Consider the following 24,656-nt stretch of genomic DNA (forward strand, 5'->3'; position numbering starts at 1 on the left):
CCTGCTGTTTTATCTCCTCCAAACTGCTTCATTTCTCACATCGCTGTGCTGAGAAAGTACAGAGCAGTGTCTCTCTTTCTGAGGGTGGTTCCCCTTCAGGCCTGTTTACAGCACACGTGGATCTGCTGGTGTTTGAATTGTGCCTAATTAATGTTTTGTGTAACTCTTCCAAATGACAGGGTTCCCTTTAACCTTGAAATGTCTTAGAAGTTTAAGGATTTGAGAAAAACTATGCACTTTTGAAAATGAATGGTCTTGGCAGTTGCCTCCCTCTTGTGTGGGTTTAGCACTAGCCTTCTGTTTTAAAATAAGTGATTTTACCAGGAGTTCGTTTTGAAAAACGGCAAAACTAACGTTGACTTTTCGAAAATATGACACCTTTGAGTCTTTGTGTTTCACTAAGCTTGAAAGTCATTGGATTTGATCCCCAGGAGGTTTGTTCACACCTGAGAATGTAGCAAATTTGTCCATTAAAAAAAAAAAAAAACTGTCTAAATGTATACAGATGTTTTTATTTCTGCACCAGTCGAACATGTACCAAAGGTTCGGGAGGGCTTTAGTTCTCTTTCCTCTTAGGTTAAGGTCTTGGCGTTGGGACATATTCTTATTTGTTTCTTGCTGAGAGTTAGATGAGAAGTTTGATATCGGTTGCGTCTGTATGGGAAACAGAAGGCTGGAGCCAGCTGAGCAGGAAAAGTGGGGATGGGAAACAGAATGAGACGTGTTAATCAGTGAGCCTTAGATGAATTTCATTACCTTCAGATGAACCAGGTCATCTGCTTCCCCCCGTTTTCAGTTTTTATGCTAAGCTAAGCTAATGGCTGCACGTGTAGCTTCTTATTTACCATGCAGACATGAGAAAAACATCACTCTTCTCAGGTAATTCTTGGCAGGATTTTTTTAAATTAAACTAATGTTTCTTTCTCTTTTAAGTATGACACATATGTAGCATCTGCTGCTGATGTCACATAAATAAGCTTGTAGTACCAGAGCTAATTTCCCGTGACAGCCACTCCCTATGTGTAAGCTGCATAATCACTCTCAGGTATTTATTTTACTTCTCGTGATGAACTTTCAGTCAAATCCACTGCTCAGAAGAGAACAGCATGTGGGGCGTTTCTTTTGCAATTGGTAACTATCAGCATGACCTTCATGTTAGCTGTCACAAGATCCCAGGTGATCTTTGTCACAAGACTTTTATCATTTAGATTCTCACTTGCACTGTATGGAGCAGACGGATCAATAACTGGAAACACAATGTCAGGCCCGCTCCGGTATTCAGCCTCCACCCCGAACACTGTCATGTTGTGACTGTGGGGTGTCTGTGGGAACCTGTGCCAGTTTTCACAGATGCTGTGCTTTGACTTGGATATTTTTACACCTGTACAATTCGCCTGCTTAGTCAAACATTTGGGTTTTTCTCTTTGGACAGTATTGCAGAAATGCTCTGTGCCCTTAATGTGGAGGCAGCATCCAGACTCCTCATGCCAACATGACAACTATACATAGATTTAAAGCAGAAATCCATATGACTCTGTCTCTGCAAAACATTTTAAGATCTTTTTGTCACTGCTGTAAGTAGGCCTGAATGGGAACCACCCTCTCAGAGAAAACACACTTTACTACTTCCAGACAGATTCTGGTTTTATCGTAGCAAACTCCAGGCTTGTCTTTATCTTTATATCTTTATCTTTATATCTTCTTTATATCTTTATTGTCATTGTACATTGTACAACGAAATTAAAATGCAATCCTTCGATAATAAAATAATCATAAATAATAAAAACCCAGCAAAATTACACACTCGCATCCATACACATCTGACTATTGCACGGCTCCCTTAAAAACACACAAAATAAATAAACCCATCTATCATTCAGATTTTGAGATTTTAGCAGCATTTAAAGCAACAATAGCTCCTGGATAGAAGCTATTTCTTAATCTGTTTGTCCTTGCTTTAATTGTTCTGTATCTTCTCCCCGAAGGCAGCAGCTCAAACAGACAATGTTCAGGGTGTGATGGGTCCTGCAAAATGTTTTGTGCTTTTTTCAAGCAACGGGAACTGTACAGTTCTTCCAGAGATGGTAGGGGGCAGCCGATGATCTTCTGAGCTCTGGTGATAACTCTCTGGAGTGCTCTCCTGTCTGCAGCTGTGCAACTGGCAAACCAGGCACAGACACAGTATGTTAAAATGCTCTCTATCGTGCAGCGGTAGAAGGACACCAGCAGTTTCTCATTCAGATTGTTTCTCTTCAAAAGACTGAGAAAATACAATCTCTGCTGGGCCTTCTTTACCAAAGCAATGGTATTAGCGCCCCAAGTCAGGTGCTGCTCAAAGATGACGCCCAGGAACCCAAAAGCGGCCACCCTCTCCACCTGGACTCCATCGATGAACAGTGGCTTAATGTCTGTTTTATTCTTCCTAAAGTCCACCACCAGTTCCTTGGTCTTGGCGGTGTTGAGGATCAGGTTGTTTTCCCGACACCAGCCAGAAAGCCACTCTACCTCATCCCGGTACGCGGACTCATCATTCCCGGAGATAAGCCCCACGATAGTGGTGTCATCAGCGAACTTAATGATGGTGTTGCTGGGGTGGGTAGAGGTACAGTCTTGTGTATATAGGGTATAAAGCAGGGGACTCAGCACACAGCCCTGTGGGGAGCCGGTACTGAGAGTGAGGGCAGTCGACATATGGGAACCTACTCTAACCCTCTGCGGGCGGGCAGTCAAGAAATCCAGAATCCAATGGCATATGGAGCTGGAAAGTCCAAGAGCCTGTAGTTTGGACACAAGTCTGTGAGGGAGGATGGTGTTAAAGGCGGAACTAAAATCCACAAACAGCAGCCGCACATAGCTCCCCGGCTCCCTGTGCACAACAAGGCGATACTATAGATTTTTGCTGACTGGCTTTGACCTTATTTGGGTGTATGGTTAAAAAAGAGCAGCGTGCACGGAGGATTCAAGTTTTTTTTTGGGACAGTCCAGGTGAGCTTCATCTGTGTTTCTGTGGTGACAACAGGGTTTAGCTGTGGTTGCCCAGGTCCCTGTGCTGATGCTGACCAGCTGACAACACACTGGTGTTTTGTTGACTCTCTGCTCTGAGCTGATGATTAGTTCTTCTTTGCTCTGCCCAACAAACAGTCCATTCTGGTTAGGTCATAGTTACACTGTGTTTGTTGGTGTTTCATTCAAATCAGATATCTTTGTATATTCAAATCAGATATCTTTGTATACATATTGGTAGATTTTTGTATAGCAAATGTATTAATCAAAAACTGAAATCTCTTAATTACCAAGTCTTCAGACCTTAAATTCAGCACTTTGTTGATGTCCTCTTTGGCAGCAGTTGGAGCTTTCAGTCTCTACCAGCTGTGCACACCTGGATTTGTGCAGTCTGTCCCATTCTTCCTGCAGAGCCTCTCCAGCTCTGTCAGACTGGATGGGGATTGTCTGTGAAGTCCATCTCCAGGTCTCTCTGCAGAAAGTCTGGACTTTGACTGGGCCCCTCAAGGTCATAGACGTGTCCGGAAGCTACTCCAGTGTTGTCTTGGCTGTAAGCCTCAGGTCATTGTTTCTGCTCTCTGCACTCTGGAGCTGGTTTTCTTCTAGGACCACTGTGTATTTGGTTACGTTCATCCTTCCCTCACCGTAGAGATGGTATTAGCATGTGATGAGCAGTGCCTGGTGTTCTCCAGATGAATGTGTCAGAGTATCCTGTTTAAATAATTCTGCTTCACATCATTGAAATAACACTAGAGTCCCAGCTTCAATGTTCAATCACTTAAATGACATCTGACAGTAAAATACATCAGAGCTTCTTTTCTCATGACGTCCTGCTTCTTGAGGTTCGTTTTTTCTAAGCTGAGCAGGAGACAAATGCACAGCAACTAAAAAGTGCAGACTTTCTTATGATGTTTTGTCAAGTTGTGACAAGCTAACCAAAGTTTCAAACATTGAGCATGCTGGGTTGTGTAACCACAGTCTTCCACCAAAGAAATAGTTTGTTTAAAGAGATAACTTTGACAGAGCGAGATAATCCATCACAGTAAACAAAATTATAATCTGTTTTATCTGTAATCTGTCACGTCTGTGCTGCACTACATTACACTTCCTTCCCTGCTCCCTGTCTATCAACTGATGCCTGCAATAAGATGATAATGGAGGGATTATTCACTTCATGCCTTACAGACGGACAGACAGGAAAAGATCCATGACTCTAAATTGGTGTTTTCATTTAAAAAGTTTGCCAAGCAGATTTTTTATGATGTTGAACACCCCAGGCTGAGTGTGACGCCACATCAGTTAACAGCTCAGCTTCTCCTTCTTACCCTTCACTGCACGAGCAGCCCAGTTCCTACTGAAGCTCTGGCCATTTGCCTGCAATTTCCTGTTTTCAAACTGTTTCTAAACCCTCTTGTGGAGAACTGCTACTGCAATGGACATTACCTAATGCCAAGTGCCTGACATTGTGCTGCTGCGAGGAGAACAATGGCACAAGATTGATGTGTTCAACACTTTTATTGGTGATATGATCTGTCCTGTGCTGACCTGCCGGCTCCATTGTTTCATCCAAGTTAGGCAACCTCCTTCATTTGTTGGATTATCTTATTTGGATCTGAAACAATTAGCAACTGAGTGGCAACAATTTTTTCACTGGTTCTAAATGTGAATATTTACTGGTTTCCTTTGTTTTTATGATAACTGAGTATGTCTGCTTTGTAAATTATTTTTGGGATTTTGGCCTTTACAGTAAATTGCAGAGAGGTGGACGGAAAAGAAGGGGGACAGAGAGAAAGGGGGAGATTTGTGACAAATGTCAGTGGTCGGACTCGAGCTGTTGACGATGTGCACGCAGTGTGCTGTCAAAGAAAACAGCCAGAAAACATTAAAAAGTTACCAGCATAGGGAAACCAGAACCTTACAGACCGTCTGTTATAAATCAGCATTATCGTGCCTTTGATATCTACATCTACGCTGCTGGATGTTGTTGTGTCAGTGTCAGCTGCTGGTTGTTTTCTTGGTGGTGTCGAGGCCTCCGAGAAAACAGGCATGAGGCACACAACCTGGCAGTTGACAGTGAATGAGGGAATGAAAGGGAGAAGGATCAGTTCTCTAGAATAGGCCTGCAGGGGTGATCCCGGTCCTGTCCCTCCTGCACTGCCCCTCCCCTGGCTGTCTGTGACACCCGATGCCACAAGTTGCTTTGGGTTTGGATATTGCGCCATACCCAAGGAAAAGTCTTCCTGGTGATGAAACCTGCCAGTGGTAGATAACTGAGCTGGTGTGCCTGCGACTCTGACCAGCGCAGGCCTGCTTGGATCTTTTGTCTTGTCTGAGCTTTGTGTCTCAGCTAAGGAGCAAGGACAGCAGTGGTGGTGACGCTGATGGGGTTCTTTATCTTTAGATAAGTTCAAGATCCTGATCTCATGACATGAGATAAGGTGAATGAAATGCGGTTCCATAATACAACACAGTTTATACATGAGATGCATCTCAAAGTGCACAGGCACTAAAAGGACTGAGTGAGACAGATAAAAGGTAAATTTGGAGCAGATTTGAGTTCGTTCTGTAGTTTTTCTCATGAGCTTTCACTAAGAACGTGTGGTGTGACAGCCTGTGATTTTCATTGTAGTAAACATCCCAGGCCTTGTTGAAAAAGGAAATGCCTGAGCCTTTCCTCCACTTTAACACCTAAACATGGATTTCACACAGAGGGGGACGGTGTCAGTCCAGCTGCTGTCAGGCTGTGAGTGGCGATGAGGTCAGCTGGTGCCCAGATTCCAGTGTTGCAGCAAAGCATGTAATGGACCACTTGGCCCTCACTCCTGGTTTTTTTTTTTTTACATTTTCCTCCTCTGTCCCTTTGTTCTTGTGAAACCGCACCGTGTTCATGAAATGCTGCGTGAGGTTGTGATTTCCTGCTGGATTGTCAGTTCTCATAATGTCAGAGTCTCTTCCTGGTTGAACTCCAGATCACTCAGATGTTAATTAGACGCCAAAACGTCACAATGGAAGAGGTAGGTGGTTAGCAAGAGACAAGGAGGTGTGTGAGTTAATAGTATCTGTACCTTGACATTGTGCTGCTGCCTCATAAGGCTTCCCACACATGATTTGTCTTTCCAGCTACTCTGTGAACACACAATCAGACATGGATTCACACATGTTCGTGTTTCCAGGGACAGTACAGTACAGAGCATTGTTGCAAGGTTTTCAGTCCCTCTGTCTAAAATTAGCACAATGCTTGGCCTTGTAATGTTTGTGCATGTGTTTGTGATCAGACTTGCATTATTGAATGCATTTATGTGTACACCAGGGTTTCCCCTGCTTTTAGTGACTTGGTTTAAGGCATGAGGCACTACTAATCTCCTAATGGTTTCAGCACTGACCGGTAATAACGGCATCTACTTCCGGTTGCTTTAACATTTTCTGCAGTTCCATCTCAGTGAAAGACAAAACAGGTTCCCTTTGCTGGAAGCGTTTAATCAGCAGCCAGAAGTGTTAAGTTCAGCAGTACTAACAGGGAACTTTTGTCACGTGACGTTTTAAAGTTTGTTTTTCTCCAGAACATTAATGATCGAGAGCACAGATTACTGGCAACAGTTCATTAAAGTCAGAAAAAGCTTTTAGATGTTCCTCTGTAAACTCATTAATTTACATGGTTTGACTTTGATCGCATAATGTGATTAAAGTCATTAATGTGATTAAAATCCTCGGACACTTCTGCCCAGTAAGCATGGTTTTGGTCATTTGCGGGTCAAAAGACAGACATCTGATTGAAAGGTATTTCAGTGAGTATATTACTATATGTCACTGAAGTACAGCTCCTCTTCTTCATGGACTAAACATACAACTTTATACAGCAACATAGAGTTTAACATGTTAAAACAACACCGTTTAAACAATCTTTAATCGGGTTTAGATGCCTTTTGACCTGCAATTCAACAAATCACTTCTTCGCAGTGTAATTACAATGAATTGATCAGATTGAAGATGCTGGTCATGTTCGACACATCTGTTAACAGCTGCCTAAATACAGTATATTATCGTTTACACTCATTGTTTTAGCCCTGGCCCGACTTTTCTAAACACTGAGTCACTGTATCCTATTAGGCTGCTGCCTGACAGGGACAATGACGAGGCCTCTGGTCTGTCAGTAGTAGCCTTATGTTTTCTAGATTTTATAAAACATTAACTGAAGTAAACAGAGTGAAGTCTGGGAGAGGGGAATTACTATATGTCACTGAAGTACAACAGCTCCTCTTCTTCATGGACTAAACATTACTAACAGATGCCTTGCAGCCAAAATGTGTGTGCCATCTTCCCAGTGAAGCCATGCTGCCAGCCTGGAGGATGTACCTCGACAGCAGACGGAGACGTTGCTGGCGAGGAGGCGGTGTGTCAGTAGCAGACCTCTTCCTATGAGACTGACGTCTGAACTCAGCTTCCTGCCAGCACACAGGACCTGAGACATAAAATAATTCCCAGTGTATCCATGTTTGCCAGGACTGTAGTGCTGTTTCACATCTGTTATTACAGATTTTTCATTTGTTAACACACAATTTTGACAACAGGACTCTGTGTCAGTCACAACATCAAATTAGCAAGCAATAACAAAAAATAACTTCTACTGAAAAATCGTATCTGTGTATTTTCACCTTTCCATCTATGACTAATAATAATGATAATTACCTTAAAATTAATAGAACACATTAGTTTAACCCATGGTACATTTAAATAAGTGATTTCAAAGTAATTTAACAGCCACCACCTTGGAATTCCACTGGTGTCCAGAGCTGACCTGCTGGTCTGGCGTTAAGCCCTTTTAGCGGGACTGGCTCAGCTGCCTTCACTGTCCCTGACTGGATTTAGCTTCTGCCCCATTTATGTGAGCTAACAAGATAAACTAGACCACCATATGTTTTTAACAGTTAGGGAACTTTATTCAAGGTTAGCTGTGGCTCGTTCCAGCTACTCCTAAGGGTTTAACACTGTAGCTGATCTTTTTTTAAGCTGTTTTGTTGAATTGTAAGTGCACTTAGCATGCAGTCATGTCTTTGGATTAATATGTTTATATGGCTTAAAACATGTTATGGCAGAATACATCAGATTATGGTGTTAACTGTGTAGTGACTGTAATTTGGCTCTGTAGGCCACCGTAGTTTGCTTGACAGCACTGTAGAAGTTTTATATCCTCAACTTGGGGGGTGAAGTGCATATTTTTTCCACCTGACCTGAACGCAGCTATGGCCTTCACATAGCTTGTCTCAGAGAATGTTCCTGCACTATCTGACTTGCTATTTGCTGAGAGCAGGTTTGGAGATTCCAGGCAGTGTTTTCATATTTGAGGCTATTTTTTTTTTAATCGCAGACATGCCTGTCAGCGTCATGACCACGACACGTCTTCTAGCTGCTCTGCGTTGGAATCCAGCCGTCGACATTTTGAAATCTCATTCATAGCTGTGTTTCTGCTTGCCTGGAAAGGGTGTGTAGCCTTGATAAAAGAGCCATTAGTTAGTTCTTTATGGCCTTTCACTGCTGCACTGTGAACTGAAAGGGGGGGCTTGTTCCTAGCTGGCAGGTCCAGGCCCTCCACCATTTGTCGGTCACCTCAGCCTCAATAGCCAGCCTGTCTGGAGACCCCATGTCATGACTTCCTGGGAGGGAAGTTGTTTCAGCTGGCCTGTGCGCTGCAAAGTGTGAGTGTGAGTGTGTTTTAATGTGTCTGTATGAGGAGCAGATATCTTAACAAGAACTAAAATATTAGAAAAATCCTTTAAAATCAGGCTTTATTTCAGGACTGGGACCTGGGTTTAGTGTTAAGATTAGTTCTTATTTGACAGGACAGTCAGAGAAGGTCCTCCCTCAGATGTGCACGTATGTATGGGGGCGGGCGGTCTGTAGGAAGAAAGGAATCTTTTAGTCTTATTCAGTTAACCCTGTTGTTGCCTGACAAAGACCCTACTTACAGAAGAGTGGGAGTGTTTTCTTAGCAGATGAGAAGAGAGAGGGGGAGAAACTGTGTTTTTGAAAAGGCCATGTTTGACTTGACACAAAGTCCTCACAGCCAGTGATAAAGTGATCATAATCAGAGCTGAAGATCTTAATAAAGCGGGAAGAGCTTTTGATTATCAATAGGAGACAACATATGGCTTTGAGCTGTGGATGTGAACTTTTTACAGTTGATGCAGGCCCACATTAGTCCAGAGACCTTTCTGATCTTTCTGATCTTTACTCAATGATACAATCTAGTCAGAAAAGGCTCACATGTGGCATAAGCAAAGCAGAAATAAAGAAGTAGCTTTGCACACAGTAGTACTCAGTAAGATTTATTTCTAGAGCACATTTAAATACATTTTACACTGGCCAAAGTGCTTTACAAAGAACATAAAGCATAAAGCATACATGGATGGACTTGCACCAACAAAACTGATGCATACTCAGAGCCACAGTGACGGCAGCAAGCCACAAGCACATGATGTCATCTCACATAGTAATAAAAACTCCACCTTAAAAGTCTGATCCTACTGTGCAGCTGCAGCCGACGGGTTTCAGTAGTCTGATATTTAAAAGATAAAGGTCATGTTTCCGCCTCTTCATGGTGCAGCTACAAGGCAGAATAGGTTGTGGGTCGGGGAGCGGCGCCATCATGGACTCGCTCTGTGTTCACTAACGCGTTGTTGAGCCATGGAGCTGCTATTCTATGTCCACCTACTGCCTGTGATGTAAAGCCACAAGCTCATGCCCGCTTTCTTTTTAAGCCTTTTTAGGAAGTGATGTGGAAGCAGGTGAGTCAGGTTGACTTGGAGTGAGTTCACTGAAAATGTTACTAGTACTCCTTTTAAATGAACACTGAACAGTTCAATATTGGTGTAAAAGGAGAAGCCTGGACTATTTTTTTTTTCCCTTCTTTGAACTAGCTTTACTCTTCGGGACAAAACAACACTGTGATAAAGTGGCCTCAGTGTGGGAGCTCAGCACGTGTCCTCTGTGGCCCAGGACTAACACGGGCTAACGGCAGGAATGTGACTCTGTGATGTGACCTTGTAAAAATGAAATGTCACACATGAGGAATGCTGTGAACTCAGTGATCAGGAGGAGAGGTTACCATGGGCCAGGTTCACTGTTTGTTGCTTTAGACCTTTCTGTATGGACAGGATGATGTGCGGCGTTGTTGTGTTGTATGGATAAACACAGGAAGAAATGCACAAAGCATGAGGGCGAGTTGTGCTGTATCTGACTTGCATGATGTGGCATAGCTCTGTGCAGAAATGAAAGACCTTAATTGCCTGTATTCTGCCACATGTTGAGCTTCGACTTGGGAAACATTTTCCTTCTGATGCATATACACCAGTTTGATCTTTTTACTGTGATTTTAAACTGAGTTTCATCCAAAGCTTAATAACTGCTGATGCTCCCTGGGGGCTCCTCCTTTGTGATAACTGCAGATGAGTCAGTCAGTGGTTGAACAGGAATTCAAACGGTCCTCTCGCTGATGTTTGTTCTATGTCAGCTACAGTTCCCTAAAAGTGAAGAGCTGCCTGCTTTTGATTCTGGCACAGTTTCAGTCATCATCTTTCAGATAACTTGTGGTCAGCGTTATATTTAATACCGAGTAACTGCTGTCCCAGCTGCACTTTATTTTAAATATACTCACCATACAGATAAATTGTGATTGATAACTTTACTGTGCTCAGGTCTTTAGTGAGTTAAAAAAAAGTCAATTAGATGATGGTGCCAGAAGAAAATGCCATGTTGTTACCTAAACCAGAAATGTTCATCATCTGTAAAGTGGTCATTTTGTAGCATCCATCCCAGAGAACAGGTGAGGACTGTGGGTGTTGTCATCATGAACTGTGGCATTGGCCAGCTGGTGAAGCTACAGGATATCACTGACATCATTAGGATTAAAATGAACCGTTGCTTGAAGGAGACTGCAGATGTGTTTGTGTCTGCGTTTCTCTCTGGAATCTGGCATCTCCACTTCTCTGGTGGCATTTGATGACTTAAATAATCCTACTATCGATTGGCCAAAGGAATGAATGCACCATTCAGAAATCGGTCAACTTGATCAAGAAAAAGTGCTTCAGACAGCTTCTTAATTAGGCTGCTGCTATGATGGAGACAAATCACTTTAAACAAACATAAAGCAACCCCTCTTTTCAAACTAACTACACCTAAAAACAGTACTGTCAGGTGGTTTCATATGGTGTAGGCCTCTGCTTTGTCATTTCTAGAACTTCTTTGACTACACTCTACACTTGTGTGCCTTTTGTGCAGTAATGTTTTGAGCTCATCCTCTTAAAAATGTGCATGACCATGGAACACTGCATCACATTGCAGGCACTCTCTGAGGTACTGTACAGCAGCAGTTGTCCCTGTGGAGAAGCCAAGTATGAATGTATGTTTTGTCTGTGATTGCTGTAATATGTGGTGTGTGTCTGCTGTGCTCTCCCTGCAGATGGATGGAGGCCTGTCTTGGCGAGGAGCTGCCTCCCACCACAGAGCTGGAGGAGGGGCTGAGGAACGGCGTCTATCTGGCCAAACTGGGCAACTTCTTCGCCCCAAACACCGTATCCCTCAAGAAGATCTACGACCGTGAGCAGACGCGCTACAAGGTGAAGAGATGATGATCTTATAAATATTAATAAATCGTAAAAATTTCACCCCAGTCACTAAAGCCAGGCACTGAGAGTGGCAGTTGGAGGAAGGATTCACTTTAGTTTGCATTTTCACGTTACATAATGTGTTTGAACAAAAAAAAAAAAAAGATGATTAAACAAGCAAGTCAAGCTAAAACAGTAAAGTAATTAAACCCAGATTAATCCTCTGGGGCAGAAAAGCAGGACGTCTCTATCAAGTGCTTTGAAGAATTTATACGACCTAAACAGTGTTTTGAAGACAAATATGACTTAGTTTTGGAGCCAGGTTGCTATTGTGTGACCACAAAACGTGTTTCCACCATTTTTGGAGCTGTAAAAACAAGATCCTGTATGAAATCTAACTAAAGAGAGAGACCTGTGGTTCTAAAAGCTGCAGATAACTCGATGCATGTGTGCTTTTAAAATCTAGTGTCGCAGTCGACGTGTATTTCCCTGCTTTGTGTTGGTAACTGGCTGAAGCTGCTGGTTGAATGGGGCCTTGTTTTACAGTTCCCTGTTGTCTGTGTGACTGAGACTGGAGTCTTTGAGATGCCAGTGGATAACGTGTCTGTTGTGCCCTGACATTTGGTTTCTCCCTTGCAGGCGACAGGTCTCCATTTCAGACACACAGACAATGTCATTCAGTGGCTCAACGCCATGGCAGAGAAGGGACTGCCAAAGGTAAGTGTGGCTCCAGCCGCTGTCTCACACACACTGACGAGATCTTTCACTTGCAAATCTGCCTCCAGTTGAAAGTAGGGTCAGACCAGCGCTGAGCTTTATTTTATTAAATATCAGGTATTGGTCAAAGGTTCCTCCTCATCCAGTCTGGACCACAGGCAATAAAATGCTGCATGTGTATTAATTAATGACTTTGTCAGTCCTGCCTCAGCACTAAATGAATGTGGTGTGAGTCTCCCTGCCTTAATTCATTCTACTGGTTTTGCACAAATGAGGCCATTAACCCCAAACTGTCTTCATGTAATGCTAACACTGAATAACATCCACAGCAGATGATTTGGTTTTAGTTTCCTGCCTCCAGCGCATCAGTGGTGCCAGTTCACTTCAGCACCACATGAAAATGACCTTGCAAAGCCTTGAAATCTTCTGAAGATAATGTGAATAGTTGGTGTCTTAGCCCCGCCATTTTAGGATGCAAGGAGAGAGGAAGCTAGGAAACATGATTTAACTGACATGAGATGTCCTTTACTCCGATCCTTCATGTGAAGCATCCAATCACAAACCGATTTCCAGTAAAGGGGCATGTCACTCTGCAACAGGCATCTGCGAAGGATGCACTCGTACCCTCAGTCAGAGCTCTGCCAGGCAGCCTCCTTGGTCCTCAGAGCAGAAATAAAAGCTTTGGAACGTCTTTCATAGCGGACCGAAACAACTTCTGGGACGAGCGAGGAGTGATAAAATAAGGGAAATGGGATTCACCTATGGTGTATGTTTTGGGGAAAGGTCAGATTTGCAAACTGTGCATGTTTTGTAGATAATATGCAGAAATTGTCTTTTTTTTAAAAACTATTCACTCTAGAAGAATTAAACAGTGGTTGACTCTGGGAATCTCCAAAATGTCATTAGCTGCATTCAAAAGGTTTCAGCACAATTGTACCACAAAGACAATAGCAGGGCATGTGTATGCATGTTTCCATGGTGCAATCCCCCATAACTCCTGTGTACATGCTGCGACACGCTGACATGCCATCACAGACCTGCTGAAAGTTCCATTCTGATTGACTCTTTGCTCCTGTTTCAGATCTTCTACCCTGAAACCACAGACATCTACGACAGAAAGAATATGCCACGCTGCATCTACTGCATACACGCGCTCAGGTACTGGGTCTGATTATACACTCGGGCCTCAGCTGTGTGGCCCTGTAACATGCATCTGTAGTAATTCATTGAAGTACTGAAGTCAAATTACTCCAGACACTTGTATATCCCCTGTGGTTCGTACACATTCTGTGACATTCAGTGGCACAAGGTATGAAACACTTGGGTTTTGGATGGAGTCAGGAACTGACCAGCAGATGGGAGGGTGGCGTTAATGTTTTCTGCCTCAATATCCCTGCTCCAGCCTGCACTCCTGAAGCAGAAGCATGCACTTTGACAGTGTTCATTAAAAGACCTGTGTAAATGTGCTTTGTCCAGCTGGTGCTGTGATGCTAGAATTCAATATGTGGACAGCATCAAAGCAAAACATTTTGCACATAATTTATGGCTTTCAGGTCCAGACATGATGCCCTGTTTGACTGAAATGCTCTGTTACTCCTCTGTTTTTCCTGTCCTCCTCTGCCCCCTTGATCACCATCTTCACACTGAAATTAACTTTGCTACCTGTGCTCTTATTAGATGCACACTATAGAACGTTATTTCTGAAGATTTACTCCCTGGAAAGTTTTATTGGTTAACGTCACCATGAACGATCTGTCTCTCAGTAATCTGCAGCTTTATGACAGCAAAGCAGGCAGCATGGTACACTGCTGAAATGTCTGTTTCTGTGCTCTAAAATGACAGGCTTGTATTTTGTTTGTTTGCTCTGCTGGCCTTAGAATCCCTATTACTCCCAGAAGTTTATTCTTCCTACTGAATTTGTAGTGCAGGTGACGGTATGTCCTGTTTTGCTGTAGTATTCCAGTTGTTGTGTGACATTTCACCTCTGCTGCTGTGTGCTCTGTCACGGTTCCTGTTTCACAGCCTGTACCTGTTCAAGCTGGGCCTGGCCCCTCAGATCCAGGATCTGTATGGAAAAGTGGATTTCACCGGTAAGAACTTGTGCATCTGTTTTCATTTTTCTGTACCTGTTGGCATCTCGAAACCAGAGCATTTTAAATGTCGCCATGTTGTCAAAGTTGACATGAAGCTTAAAATGTTCCTGAATTTCTCCGCACCCTGACAAATTTACAGCAGCGCTGTAAGTGCTCAGAGTAAAAAGAAAGGAGGTTCCTTCCCAGCGAGTTGCTGGAAATGTGAAAGCCATTAGTAACTGTGAGAGTTCTCCCAGTCAGTTGAGTTCCTGCTCAGCTCACGCTCCCAGAGTCAGAAATATGATTATCACATATGAGCCAGGAACAATCTGTCTCCCCAGTCCCTCTGTTCCCTAACCCAGCCACCACCTGCTCCTCCTCCCCTCGGTTTTCTTCTTTTCACCTCAAACCGTGTTTCACCTGTTCTGTCCTCTCTCCCCCAGAGGAGGAGATCAATAACATGAAGAGTGAGCTGGAAAAGTATGGAATCCAGATGCCCGCCTTCAGCAAGATTGGCGGGATCCTGGCCAATGAGCTCTCAGTGGATGAAGCTGCATGTGAGAGGGGCTCTGATGTCATGGGGGGAGGGTGGGATCTGATAACTGGACATGATATCGTTTACTTCATAGTGAAATGGATAGAAAATCTGTTTGAATTAGGAGCTTGCTGTAATTCAGCCATATTTTTGAATTTTCAGTTTTTACTGTACCCACAGTAACAAACCCCTTCCCCCTATTTTACTGTATCACTGACACGAGCAAAGACTTGTCATTTCTTTTTGTGCACAGGTCCAACTTTAATTGGTCGATTTATTTCTCAGAATCAACTGAGAATCGACCAAAACATTGACAAGAAAGACACTCTCATGTCTGTCTCATTAAATATAGAACTACAACCACATATTTCCTAAAATGTAAAACTATTCAAATGTTAGTAAATACAATATGATAAAACATTGATTCCTATTTAAGATCAGCCATCAGTAAGATCCTGTGAAACCACATGAAGCCCGCTCCTCACCAGTCCTCTCCTCCATCCTCAGTACATGCTGCTGTGATCGCCATCAACGAAGCCATCGACCATGGCATACCAGAGGGCACGTTGGCTGCCATGCAGAACCCCAACGCCATGCTGGTCAACCTGGATGCCACCTCTGCCCACCTGTACCATGACACACTGTACCAAGCCAAGGGAAAGAAGGTGGCCAACTCACGCAAACGGGTACGACGTTTTAGCGCAGTGAACGGTGTGGCAGAAGTGATTGGTCATCCGGGACATGTTGGAACAGAAAATGCCAGTTAAAAACTGGGAGGGTTCATGGGAGTTGGTGTCAGGTTTTTAATTAGAAAATAAGTGACCATACAACGTGAAGCATCAGAAGCTTTTGGCATCAGTCAGGGTAAAATGCTGGGGCTACACAAACCTGGACCAATAAAAATTTAATCACAACAGTGAAGAAGAAGATGGACTGGCTGGCGACACGAGAGGTGAATAAAATCACTCTAGCCTCTCTTGACAGGTCTGCCACTGTTTGTCTTACAGAAATGAATATAGCATGTGTGATGTGTTAGGATTTAAACTGTAAAACATTTAATGGGCAAAGCAGATAAATGACTCAAATTACCGCCAAAATGAGAACAACACAACAAAATTCCCTTTAAGAAGGCTATCAGCAATGTCAATGTGTAACACTGGTTTTGTCTCTGTGCTTCAACAGCAGATGGAGAACGCTGAGGCAGAGAGAGACATCTATGATGAGCTTCTCACCCAGGCTGAAATCCAGGGCAACGTCAACCAGGTCAACTGTAAGTCACAGCAACACACACATTCCTTTACTGACTTGGTCATTTCTCTTGGTTGCCATGGTACGGTAGTAAAGTGTCAACCTTTCTACAACAGTGAGCAATGCCTTGGGTGCAGCTGATAAGGCTCTGCTGGGTGGTGATGAGGAGAAGTTATACGGGGCTCTGAAGGCCATGAGCACCCAGAACCTGCAGGCCCAGAACAAAGGCTGGTACCTGAAACAGCTGCAGGGAGACCGTGAAAATAAAGAGCAGGTAGAGATTGGTGTGCAAACAAAGCTGTATGAACGCCTGCCTCTCAGTCTCTCCGTTATAATCTCACTCAGATTTTGTTCCTATCAGATGTCTCCTGGAGAAGCTCTGACTAAGGATGAGTTGCAGAGCGGCGTGGACGTGGCCAATGCAGTTGCAGAAGGCTACTCAAAGAGTACGCATATCACACATACATGCCAAAATTTGGTCTTATTAGTTCTCCAAACCATGATCTCCTTCCTCCATCTGTTTCTTTTTCCTGTAATTCAGCCTCTGTTGTTAATCGTCACTATGTTTATAGTGTTGAAGGCAGTGGAACGCATCAACGCTGCCGTCAGAGCAGGCGTGCCAGAGAACACGGTGGAAGAGTTGATGAACCCTGACGCTCAGCTGCCCGAGGTCTACCCCAACGCTGCAGACCTCTACCAGAGAGAACTAGCCAGCCTGCAACAGCAGAGCCCAGAGGTGCTCACGACGACACACACACCCAAAAGAATATACACACAGATATGTTGAATTTAATTCAATTCAGTTCAATTTGTATAGCACGAAATCACAACAGAAGTCATCTCATTACGTATATATATTACGTGTAGAAACATTTTGACACCCAGCTATCCCTGCTCTCAGCCAGCTACACACCAGTTTTCTAATTTCACTGTGGAATTACAAAACCAGACAACATCAACATCCTCTGACGTTTAATGTTTGCCTCTGGTAGTTGTCAGTGGCAGTTTGACATATGAGGTCAATTTCTGGCTTGTGTCCCGCAGGGCTCTCTGTCCCACCCCGAGCTGCTGGTTGCTGTGGAGATGCTGTCAGCGGTGGTGCTGATGAACGAGGCGATGGACGTCGGAGACCGAGCCGCCCTCTGGAAGCAGCTGTCCAGCCCTGTCACTGGGCTCAGTAATGTGGAGGATGAATATGCACAGAGGTGAGCACACACACAGCGCCAAAGACACGTTGCCTACTACTGACTTCAGATTACACGATTTAAGCCCGGGAACAGCCCAGCCTGATGGTCATAGGACATCAGGATCCAAAAGAAGTGTCAGATCCAACAACCGATTGTTTTGTCTCGTATTAAGCTACAATGATGCAGCATCTGGGACGCCTCACGATAACACAACACAAAATCTAATGTCAGATTTTTTTTTTTCTTCTCTGATTTGTTGTTCTGTGTTTACGTTCTCCCAGCACCGCCTGCACACAAGCTGTGAAAGACGGCCGTGGGCATCTTATCAGACAAAACAATTGCATAGCCTGGACCCAGTATTAGTGATGTCTGAGGTGTTGTGTTCTCTGAATGGACTGATGCAGCCTGTTGATATGCTCCTCAGGTACATGGATGAACTGATGCGTCTTAAGGCAGCAGCCAGAGCGGAAGGCAACGACTACCTGACCTGGAATGACATTCAGGCCTGTATTGACCAGGTCAACCTGGCTGTACATGAGGAGCATGAACGTAAGAATCAAACATGCTCATGTTCTTTTACACCCAACATCTTTAGTCAGTGTCCAATCCCCAAAACAATCCATGGATAATAACACCTTTACATTGACTCCAAACCACAGATAAATCTACAAAGACAACATTACAATTCAGATTCTGCATCAAGTCAGAACTAACTGAGCTCCCTCATTAGCTGGAGACTCATCGTAAACCCATTGGTCTGTCTGAACGTGTATATGCAGGTATCGCTGCCATCGGACTGATCAACGAGGCCCTGGATGAAGGGGATCCCATGAAGACACTGACCGCACTGCAGAACCCCTCAGCCAAGCTCACAGACGTGGACCCGCCCGTAGCTCAGCATTACCACGATAAGCTGCTGGAGGCCCGCAGAGAGAAGGCTCACGTAAGACACGCACACACCTGTTTCTGACAGAGCCTGCCTGTCTGCCAGCTGCTGTAGAACAGTGAATGTAGAAAATAGAGGATCACGTTATGATTTACAGAGAAGTATGAGAGTTGAGGTCAGCCCGATTACTCTCTGTGTCCTGGTCTCTGCCTGTGCTGATTTGCTTGTTTAAGTGAGTCTAGTACTCAGGTGAGCATTATGCAAACACTTGATGCAAACAGCGCCAGGCTACAGTTACACTGACTTCTGACAGACCTCTTGCTGCAGCTCAGGGTTATGAACAGTTCACCTGAGCTTATGATACAAAAGTAATGAGTGTTGTCATTGAAGGTGTTGGCCTGGAGTCTGTTTCCTTCCGTGAGGTTCCTAAGATAAAATAATAAAATAAATTGAGCTTAGATGTGTGCTTCCAAAACACTGTACAGAGCCAAAGTATCAGGTGTCAAGTATGCTTATCTGGGTTCAGGAGTTTTTATTTATTTATTTTTTTTATGATGCTTCACAGTTGGGGCCAATTTTCATATTGTTGCTTCTAACTTCATACACAGTGGCTACAATTCTTGGATTAAAAATTGCAAGGTAACATCCCGAAAAGACTGGCCACACACTAAAGTCTGACCTGGATCCAAGTTATATTCTGGATCTACGGATCCGGGGGGATGTTCACATTTACAGGGCTCATGGAAAACTCACTACTGTGACACAACACATAATGATACAGTATCCAAGTACATTAGCTCAAGTACTGTACTTAAGTATAATTTTGAGGTATTTGTACTTGACTTGTGCTTATTTGTGCAGTTGCATATGTCACTACATTTGAGCCAAATATTATTTTTTTTACTCCACTACATTTTATAACTTTTGTTACTTTTCAGGCTCAGATTAATTAAAATAAAAAGCAATATACTCATCAGACTGTACTGATCATGATGGAAAATTCAGACTACCCAGCAGTAATCTAAAGTATAAATATAATCTAGTTGAAACTAGCTCCCCCTTTACCGGCTGCAACATTAAATGTGATGTGCACAAAATGCATCATTCATTATAATCCAGTAATATCATATGCATTAATGTTAAATGTGCCCTTCTGCATGATGAGTACTTGTAGTACATTATGTCTTGATACTAATACTTTTCTTGTTTACTTAAATAACATTTAGAATCCAGCACAGAGTATTTTTACACTGTTGTATTGCTACTTTTACTTAAACAATCTGCGTACTATTTCCACCACTGCCTGAATGCAGAGTTTCATGTGTTAAGTCAGTGTAACGCCCAGAGGCTGTTCAGATGCATTAGTGTGTATGCGCGGTCGTAGCTCCGAGCCAGAGCCAGAGTTGCAGATGCTCCATGTGACTCAGGCCTGTGAGTCTCATGTGACTCGACCAGACTGCTGATGTCATGGTGTGATCATCTTTTCTCCCACTCACTTCCTATCTGAGTGGAACACACATGTTTTTTCTCTCTCTGTCTCCTAAGCTTTTTGAGCCCCGACCTAGCTTTTCTGTTCAAACAATCCTCAGTTTCATATGTCGATCTCAGTCCACAGGGCAGAACTAAAACTTTCTGACTCATTTGCCTGTTGTTGTTACTTGAGTGAGGCAGGCTGGTAAATGTGGTTCTTCAGCGTGTGTTTGTGAAGCACATTTGCAAATGATGTCACAGACACAGTGCCAAATTTGGTCTGTTTTTCTGGCCAACAGAGCTGCAGGTGAAGTCAGACTGCTGGGGCCATGTACGGCTCTGACGCAGTGCACAAAGGTGCAGATGGAAAATCACTCAGCACATACTAGGAGTTGTTTTTACTTACAATGTCAGACTTAAACCATTCCCTCATGATTTCTTAAGAACAAGGTCTTTAAATAGAACAGCAGGGTATCCATTTTAGTGGAGTCAGTTCTTTCTCATTGTGTAAACACCGATAAAGGATGTCATATCAGCATTAGACTTCTAAATACTTGGCCTCTGCCCACACTGTTTTAAATGTCAGTATTATCACTTGCATCATGTAGAGCTTGTCACACTTTCATAAAAAGAAAAACATGGATAGAGGAAAAAGCAAAGTATTGTCCTGTGGATTACACAGTTGCAGGAACCAACAAGCCAGGCCTCGGTCATTTGCTTCCATAAAAGGACAGAATGTTGGCCACTATATTAAATTGGAAAGACCTATTGGTGCACGTACACACTATCCCCTGGTTGATGATTGCTACATGGGCCTTATCGAGGAGTTGAGCTAAAGACAGAGGAAGTGGTTAGCACAGTGTGAGCTTCCTGTTGGGTTTCAGAGGGTTGATGCCGATGAGGTATTCCCCAGCTCAGAGAGAAGGATCTGAGATGAGGGTGATGGAGGAGAGTGACCCACATGGTTGAGGTGTAGAGGGCTGCTTCCAGGCGATCTGAGGTCAGAGGAATTGGTAGGAGAAGCCATAACAAAGCCTTTCTTTGCCACCTGCAGTTCAATTTGTAACTGGCTTCTCTGTGGCACCTCATTAACTCTGCAGTATTAGAACAGTTAGTCAGGCAGAAGTTGGCTTTGTGGGCTGAGGGCTGTGCCTAGATAAACAGCAGGAAGTGCTGGCCAGGCTCTACTGACTAACAAGCTGAATATAGTCTACTGTGCCTCTTCAGATGGTCATGACCTGACTTTGTTGCTGCAGCACAGCTGGGGCTGTACAAGTTTGTCTGGTCATTTGCTTTGTTCTGTGTGTGTGTTTTCATGTTTCCCACATTTATGCTCCTAAAGACATTTGAATGGGCTCATGGCTTCTGATGAAGTAACAAAATTAAATGTTGTGCCGAAGAAGTTTAGAAAATTACCCAGCCGCCTCAACTTTTACTTCCTCAATTTTTATGATGTGCTTGTAATGTGAGATGAATCACACCAAACTACACCCAAGTCCTCCTCCAGTCCGCTGCCCGCGCTGGCACCACACCCTGTCTAGCACCTCCCGCCAGCTACAGTGACTCGTCATCCACAAATACTAACCACGGTGCCAAGTGCAAGTATATGATCTCCAATCAGCGCTCGCCCAGGTACGGCTTTGTTTACTATAAGGACGAGCTCGTTTAACTCCTAGTGCATGCAGCTGCATGTTGGCGGACCCCCTCCCCTCACGTAAGAAACCTTCCAGATCAAGTGTCAGTTTTTCCCGCCTCCCTCACTCTTTTACACATGCACACACGCCTCCTCTCATCTACCCTGAAGCACAGTGATAGTAGGCGGGACACACATAGGGGAAGGCTGAAACCTAAGGTTTTGTATGTTTTACTGGGCTCTAGAAAGCAGCCGCCACAAGTAGCAGCAAGCTTCCCCAGACTTTGAACAGAGACAGAGCGCCATCTGGAAGCAGCGATGCATCACTGCAGCTCATAACAACAAACTGTAGCACTGAATTCTTTACTGGGGTGTTGGTGTGGTGTTGTTGGTGAGCAAATGGAATCAAGTGACATTAAGGAAAAATCCTCTCTCAAGGAACTTATTGGTGACATTTTTAGGTATTTTACTGATGTGGTGGTGTTTCTGTTCTTGTAGATAACTGGCCAAATGTAACGAAATCCATCACAGACAACACCCACAGCAGCAGAAAAATAGACCACAGGACAATGCTACTGCAGGAGAATTTGTAATTTGAATACAGGGTGTGGTTGCAATCAAAGAGACTCATTTATCCTACAGCAGTAAAGTTCAGGATTTAATCGCTCCATTCCTGACAAAGTCTAATATCAGTAATGTACTGTGGTCTTCAGCTAAAACAAAAATATACTGTAATTATAGAACTGGCAAGGAGAATCTGTGGAAGCCCCTGCTGAATTGTTTACACTAGTATTTAAATGAGTCAGCATGAGACAAAAGCCAGAAGAATGGAAGTACAAAACGACTGCTAATGATCCAGTCATCTCCGCCTAATTGTGTGCTGCTCATGCAAAATATCTGGCTGCCATCAGCAGAGGAAATGCTCTCAGTAGCAGTTTATTAGGTTGTAGTTTTAACAGAAACTGGCCATTATAACCTTCAGGAAAGTAGGATTTATCGCAGGGCTGACTGAGAGCAGCACCACCCACAGCCTTAGGAACCAGTCTGGCTACAGTTTATTTTTTTTTCTGTTTACTTAAAATCTGGTGGTAAGATTTTACAAGTTCAAAAATGATCACTCTTAAATCCAGGCCTTTTGTAGTTCTGAAATTTTCACTTTGATCCAGTTTTTGCACTTGAAATAAATAAATTTCCCTTCTTTACGTCTGTGTCAGTGTCTGGTCAGTGTCTGGTCAGTTTTCTTTTTATTAATGGGACTGAAGATTGTGTTGAAAAAATGCTTTTAAAACGGAGCATCTTTGGCACAAAGCCTGTCATTTGTCAGTGAAAACATGTCACATGCTTTGCATAAAGCCATGATCAGTTAGAGAAGAGAAGCTGTGTATGAGCTTATGTGTTCACGTGTTTATGTGCCCTATCCATTACTGAACAAACTTTCCAATGTCTCTCCAGGAGACCAAGGACCCCTCTGCTGTGTTGTGGCTCGATGAGATCCAGGATGGTATTCTGAAGGCTAACCAGGATACAAAGGAAGCCTTACAGTGTAAGAATACACACATTTATGCTACACTTTCCTCAGCCATTTTAATGTGCAAGGTTTGGAGTGTACAAAGAAGGCTGAATACTGATATTTGTTGTGCCTGCAGTCTCCCAGACCATCCAGGCCATCAATGAGGCGGTGGACAGTGGCGATGCAGCTCAGACTCTGGCTGCTCTTCGTAACCCTGGGGCAGGACTGTATGGTGTCACCTCTGAGTGTGCCCAGACCTACCAGGACGACTTGGCCAAGATTAAAGAGGAGAAAAAGAAAGAAGGTGCGGAGAAACTGCAGGGATAAAGCATGAATTTTATCATAGCTTAGTAGCTAATGCCACTAGATGCCAATAATGTCCCATTCTGGAGAAACTTGGAGCAGTGATGCCTCTTCACTGGATCCCTGTGTTTTTAAGGTCACATTGATTGGCCTGGTGAGGATATTGTAATTTGCTCTCCTGACTTCACAAAATGCACCATCCTCCTTCTTCATGTGATTTCCAGAAGAGAAAGGTCCAGTTATGTAGTGAAAAATAATTTCATTCTCTTGCATTCTGTGATGGTGTTTGTCCAGGTGATAATGGTAGTGTCTGGGTGAAACACTGGGTAAAGGGAGGACACAACTACTACTACAATCTGAAAAGCAAGGAGGGTACATGGGTGGAGCCACAGGACTTCCTGCAGAACAACACCCAGCTCAACAAGGAGGACATCCAGGTAGGCTGCAGTCCCAGTCGAGCCCAGGGTCGTAGCTTTTCACCGCCACGCTAAACTGGTTGCTTTATTCTCCCTGTCAGTCGGTAGTTTCCGGGGTAACCACAGCCTACAACCGAGAGCAGCTGTGGTTGGCCAATGAGACCTTAATTACCAAACTGCAAGCTCATTGCCGTGGCTACCTGGTGAGGAACGGACTAAAGGAGAGGATGAACTTCCTGAAATCTCAAGAGCCAGCTGTCACGTGTATACAGGTGAGCGAGGATGATGTGCAACTATCATACCATCTGTCTGCTGTACGAACTTATTCTTGTAGTGTCAGGTCTCACTGATGCCTAACCTTTGTTCTCAGGCCCACTGGAAAGGCTACCAGCAAAGGAAGAAGTTCAAAGACCGTAAGCAGTATTTGGAAGACCACAGTGAAGATGTTGTCAAGGTGAAGATTTTAGGCTATTCCAGTCATCTGTTTTAGTAGTAGTATAAACACAGTTAAGACTAAAGGAATTGCTTTTGTCTTTCTCAGATCCAGTCCATGGTTCGCATGCACCAAGCTCGTAAGAAGTATAGGGATCGTCTAAAGTACTTCCAAGATCACGTGAGTATTCGTACTCTAAGCCTTGTTAAACAAGATTAGCTGCAAACTGGGTTTTGGGAGAGGGCATTGTAAATGTTCTGTCTGTTGTGCTTACACTTAACAAAATGCTTGTTACTTAATGAAAGCTTTAAATCATGACATAAATTTCCCCTGACGCGTCTGCTGACATTTACTCTGGGTCCCGTGGGGCTCGAGGGAGGCAGATGGCTCATTTAGCACTCTGACAAGTGTGAAGTCGTTTCCACTCTGACTCACAGTGGATTCCTCTGCTACTGTCTATAATGAGGGCTATCGATTGGGCAAGTGATTGCTGTTTTATATTGCAGATCAATGATGTGGTGAAGATTCAGGCTTTCATTAGAGCCAACAAGGCCAGGGATGACTACAAGACGTTGAGTAAGTAGGACCCAGACTGAGCTCAAACAAACGTTCTTATTTTTTTGTCTTTTAACTTTCCCATCTC

The 24,656-nt window shown here is 43.7% G+C and overlaps 1 protein-coding gene across 1 annotated transcript in view; it reads left to right on the forward strand.

Moving 5' to 3' along the window:
• iqgap1 (IQ motif containing GTPase activating protein 1) overlaps positions 1-24,656 on the forward strand; it is a 45,193-nt gene that overhangs the window by 7,261 nt on the left and 13,276 nt on the right. The window contains exons 3-22 of the mRNA XM_020589892.1: positions 11,459-11,615; positions 12,243-12,320; positions 13,402-13,478; positions 14,343-14,410; positions 14,836-14,949; positions 15,435-15,613; positions 16,110-16,197; positions 16,292-16,449; positions 16,537-16,621; positions 16,748-16,911; positions 17,220-17,380; positions 17,787-17,911; positions 18,142-18,305; positions 22,804-22,894; positions 22,998-23,165; positions 23,459-23,601; positions 23,682-23,852; positions 23,951-24,034; positions 24,122-24,193; positions 24,520-24,589. Of these exons, the coding sequence (XP_020445548.1) occupies positions 11,459-11,615; positions 12,243-12,320; positions 13,402-13,478; positions 14,343-14,410; positions 14,836-14,949; positions 15,435-15,613; positions 16,110-16,197; positions 16,292-16,449; positions 16,537-16,621; positions 16,748-16,911; positions 17,220-17,380; positions 17,787-17,911; positions 18,142-18,305; positions 22,804-22,894; positions 22,998-23,165; positions 23,459-23,601; positions 23,682-23,852; positions 23,951-24,034; positions 24,122-24,193; positions 24,520-24,589 (2,417 nt within the window). The remainder of the gene's footprint in view (positions 1-11,458; positions 11,616-12,242; positions 12,321-13,401; positions 13,479-14,342; positions 14,411-14,835; positions 14,950-15,434; positions 15,614-16,109; positions 16,198-16,291; positions 16,450-16,536; positions 16,622-16,747; positions 16,912-17,219; positions 17,381-17,786; positions 17,912-18,141; positions 18,306-22,803; positions 22,895-22,997; positions 23,166-23,458; positions 23,602-23,681; positions 23,853-23,950; positions 24,035-24,121; positions 24,194-24,519; positions 24,590-24,656) is intronic.

This window comes from Monopterus albus, unplaced genomic scaffold (genome assembly GCF_001952655.1).
Source record: "Monopterus albus unplaced genomic scaffold, M_albus_1.0 scaffold10.1, whole genome shotgun sequence".
Taxonomy (NCBI): Eukaryota; Metazoa; Chordata; class Actinopteri; order Synbranchiformes; family Synbranchidae; genus Monopterus; species Monopterus albus.